Source organism: Rosa rugosa, chromosome 2 (genome assembly GCF_958449725.1).
Source record: "Rosa rugosa chromosome 2, drRosRugo1.1, whole genome shotgun sequence".
NCBI lineage: Eukaryota > Viridiplantae > Streptophyta > Magnoliopsida > Rosales > Rosaceae > Rosa > Rosa rugosa.
The window spans coordinates 8301262-8306607 of NC_084821.1; the positions used below are offsets into that span (position 1 = coordinate 8301262).

A 5346-nucleotide genomic window follows, 5' to 3' on the forward strand; every position below is an offset into this window, starting at 1 on the left:
CGCCAACTGCTGACGTGTCACAACTCCACTGGCTTCACCAACAGACAAATTCCTACTGGGCTCCACATCCTATAAAAACAACACTCCTCCACCAACCCCCCGGATTCACCTACTCCCCCCCCCCCCCCCCCCTTCCTTCATCTCCGTCAAACCCAACCTTAACGCCGTCAAATCCCATCCACGTTTTACGGCTCCACCCACCCCCACAATCGCCACACAACTCACCTAACGCCCTCCCCTTAAACCCGTCTACTCTCTATAAAACCTCCCCCGTAATAACCACCAAACCTCCAAAACCAGCTCACTCACACAACCCACCATTTTTTTCTCTATCTACACACCGCCATGGATCTCCTCCTCTTGGAGAAGACCCTAATGGGTCTCTTCGTCGCCATCGTGGTCGCCATCGTTGTGTCCAAGCTCCGAGGCAAGAAGTTTAAGCTGCCTCCGGGTCCGATGCCGGTCCCGGTGTTCGGCAACTGGCTCCAGGTCGGCGATGACCTCAACCACCGCAATCTGACAGACATGGCCAAGAGATTCGGCGAAGTGTTCATGCTCCGCATGGGGCAGCGCAACCTCGTCGTCGTGTCGTCGCCGGACCTGGCCAAGGAGGTCCTCCACACGCAGGGGGTCGAGTTCGGCTCACGAACACGAAACGTCGTGTTCGATATCTTCACCGGCAAAGGACAGGACATGGTGTTCACCGTTTACGGCGAGCACTGGCGGAAAATGAGACGCATAATGACCGTTCCGTTTTTTACCAACAAGGTGGTGCAGCAGTACCGCCACGGCTGGGAGGCGGAGGCGGCTGCGGTGGTGGAGGACGTCAGGAACAAGCACCCCGAGGCCGCCACGAGTGGGATGGTGCTACGTAGGAGGCTACAGCTGATGATGTACAACAACATGTACAGGATCATGTTCGACAGGAGATTTGAAAGCGAGGAGGATCCCCTGTTTGTGAAATTGAAGGGTTTGAATGGAGAGAGGAGCCGGTTGGCGCAGAGCTTCGAGTATAATTACGGCGATTTCATTCCGGTGCTCCGGCCATTCCTCAGGGGGTACTTGAAGATCTGTAAGGAGGTGAAGGAGAAGAGGATTAAGCTCTTCAAGGACTATTTCGTCGACGAGAGAAAGTAAGTGGTTCGCTGTCGATCGTAATAATTGATTGAATTTATTTCTTTTTCTTTTCTGCGTTATTTTTTTATGGGATTTCTTGTGACTTTTGCTATCATTCATTTCTTTCTGAACTGCTCTGGGTGTCATGCTGCCGTGTTGAAACTTGGACCTAATAGGGTTCATCTCTTTCAGTTTCCTTTGGGTATGGGTCTCTTTCAGTTTTGGAGTTTAATTTTCACATGACGTATTTTAAGCTGTTTATCATGGATTTGGTGCTGTGGGCCGGGATCAATGTTATGATAATAAACCCGCCGATATTACTTTATGACGCACTAAAACGAACGTTTGTATTACTTACGTATCGTTTGATCAGATCATGAAATTATATTAAAGTTTTAGAACTGTTGGAAAAACCGAAAGACTGTGAAGTTATATTGTACGACAAAATAGTTTAGATGAAAAAGTTGTTTGTTTCTAGTATAGAAGATTCCTTTTTGTTCTATATAATGGTGGCACTGGCAGGACCATTCTGAAGAATTTTCGTGTCTGACTTTCCATTTACGCGTGGAGAGAAACTTGCGTGGGGCACCCGCACCACGTGTCCCTAGGGCCGACCAATCACCTCCCAGCAGGGGGTGTTTTGGGTATTGTATATTTAAGGAGCAGGGGTATTTTCGGAAAAGAGAAAAAAATTTCTTCCTCCTGATTGGCCTGCCGTAGGGACACGTGGTGGGGAAACCCCCACCTAAGTATTTGCCTTACGCGTGTGATTTAGTTTGTATCCATAGTCTGACAATTGTTTAACCAGGAAACTTGCAAGCACACAAGCCACAACTAATGAAGGGTTGAAGTGTGCCATTGACCATATCTTGGACGCTCAGCAGAAAGGAGAGATCAACGAGGACAATGTCCTTTACATCGTCGAGAACATTAACGTTGCCGGTAAGTCGGACCCACTCCACTCATATCTCGAACTCTCAGTCGTAAATCCTTTTATGTTATTATCTGTTTTATCTTGATATATTGCAATATCTCCAAGAGTCTTGTGCGGAAATGATAAAACATGATCTCAAAAAAGCAAAAGATCACCAATCAAAAGGACCATTTAAAATTACAACTTGCAACCTGAAAATTAGGCGATTTATGTCAGAGGTATTAATGTGTGGACCAAAATATTAATTGCATGTGCAGTTTTGGCATGTAACAGTTTCAGGATAAGCTTTTTGGTTTCTATCAAAACATCGTTTGTTTCTTATTTTTGATTTTACAATCACGGAATCTGAGTAGGAAAGGACCAAAGCTCAAAGTGCACATCAACGTTCACGAGCGAACCTTTGTTGGTTTTGAGTAGTTGTGCTGCTTAAGGCTCTTCGTTTTGCAGATTAGGTACATAGGTGAAACACCAGGTAGCTTTTTAGTTTAACACTCTGAGTCGCTGATATAGTGATATGTTTCATTTTCAAGATTAGGTTAACCTTCCGTCTAACTTTTCTATTGCGGTTCCGTGTGATCATGCTAACCACTCATCCACTAGAATATGAACTTCATATTTTTATACAACACGCTTTGTTCTTACCAACCCCCGCCACATAGACATACCAACAACAACATGATGATTATGAAAACGCTATGTTGTAGTACTATTAATACAAATAATTATCATCGAGAATATATTATTTGAATCTATTAACATATGAGGTAAGTTTGTCGACAACTAACGTTCTACAAAATTTGTAAACAGCCATTGAGACTACACTATGGTCAATCGAGTGGGGAATCGCCGAGCTTGTGAACCACCCCGAAATCCAGAACAAGCTGAGGGATGAGCTCGACACCGTCCTCGGCCGTGGTGTTCAAGTCACAGAACCAGAAATTCATAAGCTGCCGTACCTTCAAGCAGTGGTCAAGGAAACCCTAAGGCTTCGCATGGCAATCCCCCTCCTCGTCCCACACATGAATCTCCATGATGCTAAGCTCGGAGGCTTTGACATTCCGGCGGAGAGCAAGATCTTGGTGAATGCTTGGTGGCTAGCAAACAACCCTGCACACTGGAAGAAGCCAGAGGAGTTTAGGCCCGAGAGGTTTTTGGAAGAGGAGTCCAAAGTTGAGGCAAATGGCAATGACTTCAGGTACCTTCCGTTTGGTGTCGGCAGGAGGAGTTGTCCCGGCATTATTTTGGCACTGCCGATCCTTGGGATTACTTTAGGACGTTTGGTCCAGAACTTTGAGCTCTTGCCTCCTCCAGGACAGACTCAGCTTGACACAACAGAGAAAGGAGGACAGTTTAGTCTGCACATCTTGAAACATTCCACCATAGTTATGAAGCCAAGGACATAACAGATGTAATGTGTGGGGTGATTTTGAATTTGTGGAATTCCAGAGACAAAAGTGGATGAATATGGTTATGTTGTGGCTTGTGTAAATCTATGAACTTTTAATTAATGAATGGCTTTTGAAACTTTGCAATAAGACTTATTTATCTTACTTTCATGGCTTGAAGTAACCGAAGAAAAATGTAGGTTTTTGCGTTATTTCTATTCTCTCTCCCCGGTACTAGAATAGGTACTGAAAATTGAAATTAAAGACTTCCTTGAAATGGAAAAAAAAGAAAATTATAATTTTCTTTTTTTTCCATTTCAAGGAAGTCTTTAATTTAGGGTTAAAATTAAGAAAAAATTTTCTGAACTTTCAGTAAAATAATGTTTAGGAGAGAGATTGACAAACACGAGACTCCGATTCGAGAGTAGAGTACTAACTCCCTCTATGTGGAAAAAATTGAGCCGTAGATAACCATGAGGTATGTCACATTTTCTTTGCTCACCTACCCTAGCTAGCTACTTAATTCATTCTAAAGTCTAAACTATACCAAGTTACCAACCCCAAGTGTTGATAAGCTAGGTTTAGAATCATCCATACAAGTTTTACGTACGTTTATAATGAATAATGAATTGTGTCCGACAGTAAGGTATGGTGTAGAAGGGCTTCTCGTGCACATCTTTTTAACTTCATGAAGTCAGAAAGGGTTTGTGCTGAATGCTTTCAACCAAAAGATGTCTTGTACATGCCAATTGGAGTTATCCTCAACCATTGCTGGACTTGACAACTGATTGAGGTTCCTTATTCATTATTCTTTCCATGGTGGCCTAAAGATTGAATGGTATGTACAATTATTTGCTACCGCTATCAGGGACCCTTTCAATCAATGTGATTTTACCGAAGAAAACAAATTAATAACTCTTAAGAAAAAGAAAAAAAAAACAAATCAATATGTCATAGCTTGTTGAGTTAAAGTTCACTTATACTCTAATCATTTTAATGCTCTACCTAGTTATTACTACAAGGCTCGACAATATAGACAATTATTAAGTTCACTCAAACATGAATGTATTTGTCCGGCCACTATCATTTAGAATTAATGAATCTACATCTTGATCACATATGATGATTGTAACAGTTCTTGTTTTACAACATAAAGTCAATATCATTTCTACAAAGAAACAATCAAATCGATAATTTTTTTTTTTTTTTCCTGAATCAATTCTAAGCTGGATTGTGAATTTCATTCATCACAAGCCAGAATGATTATTACATTCCCCGCTGTCATATATAGACAAACAGTAAGATGTGGTAGCTAGTACCGACAGTGGTACGTAGGAATAGGCATAGTGTCATATACATCTATTGCTCCATGATTACAAATAGCTTGAATCATTTTTTAGTATTATTCTGGAAGATTTGCTAGGACGCTGAAAACAAGATAAATAAGGAATAAGGTGCACAAAACAAAAGTGCATAGGTCCCTAAAAAGGAAATTATTATAAATAAATAAGCTAAAAACTATCTAAAACCATAATAGCCCAGTGAAGCCCTAAGAGTCCAAGCCCAAAGCCCCGACAGGATTAGCTCAACCCCAGCCCAGTCACCACTTCGTTCGCACATCGATTGCATTGAACAACACAGCTAAAAACAATCCTCACCGCCAGATCCCCTTTGACAACCTAAAAGTTTCAAACGTTAACTATTCCCAATAGATCCGAACCCGACTAGATTGAAACAACCTGAAAGACATTCAAAACGTCCCAGCATCACCAAAGGCCGATGTCTCACATGGAATCGATGAGGAGCAAGAACCAAATCCATCCCATTCTGTCAAGACCGCCCCTGTAAGCACAACCACCGCGCCTTAGAAGTGATAACTAGAAAAACCATTGCCGAAAACAATCCAGTCAA

The 5346-nt window shown here is 42.2% G+C and overlaps 1 protein-coding gene across 1 annotated transcript; it reads left to right on the forward strand.

The window, feature by feature from the left end:
- The first annotated feature begins 290 nt into the window (after positions 1-290).
- LOC133731513 (trans-cinnamate 4-monooxygenase) lies at positions 291-3585 on the forward strand. Its single transcript, XM_062158874.1, has 3 exons — positions 291-1133; positions 1925-2058; positions 2858-3585. Exons 1-3 carry the CDS (start codon positions 346-348, stop codon positions 3451-3453), a joined length of 1518 nt encoding a protein of 505 aa, XP_062014858.1. The 5' UTR covers positions 291-345; the 3' UTR covers positions 3454-3585.
- Positions 3586-5346: the final 1761 nt, after the last annotated feature.

Coding starts and splice junctions, on each gene's coding strand:
- LOC133731513 (XM_062158874.1), top strand. CDS start 346: ATGGATCTCCTCCTCTTGGAGAAGACCCTAATGGGTCTCTTCGTCGCC. Junction 1,134..1,924: donor TATTTCGTCGACGAGAGAAA/GTAAGTGGTTCG, acceptor TTGTTTAACCAG/GAAACTTGCAAGCACACAAG. Junction 2,059..2,857: donor CGAGAACATTAACGTTGCCG/GTAAGTCGGACC, acceptor ATTTGTAAACAG/CCATTGAGACTACACTATGG.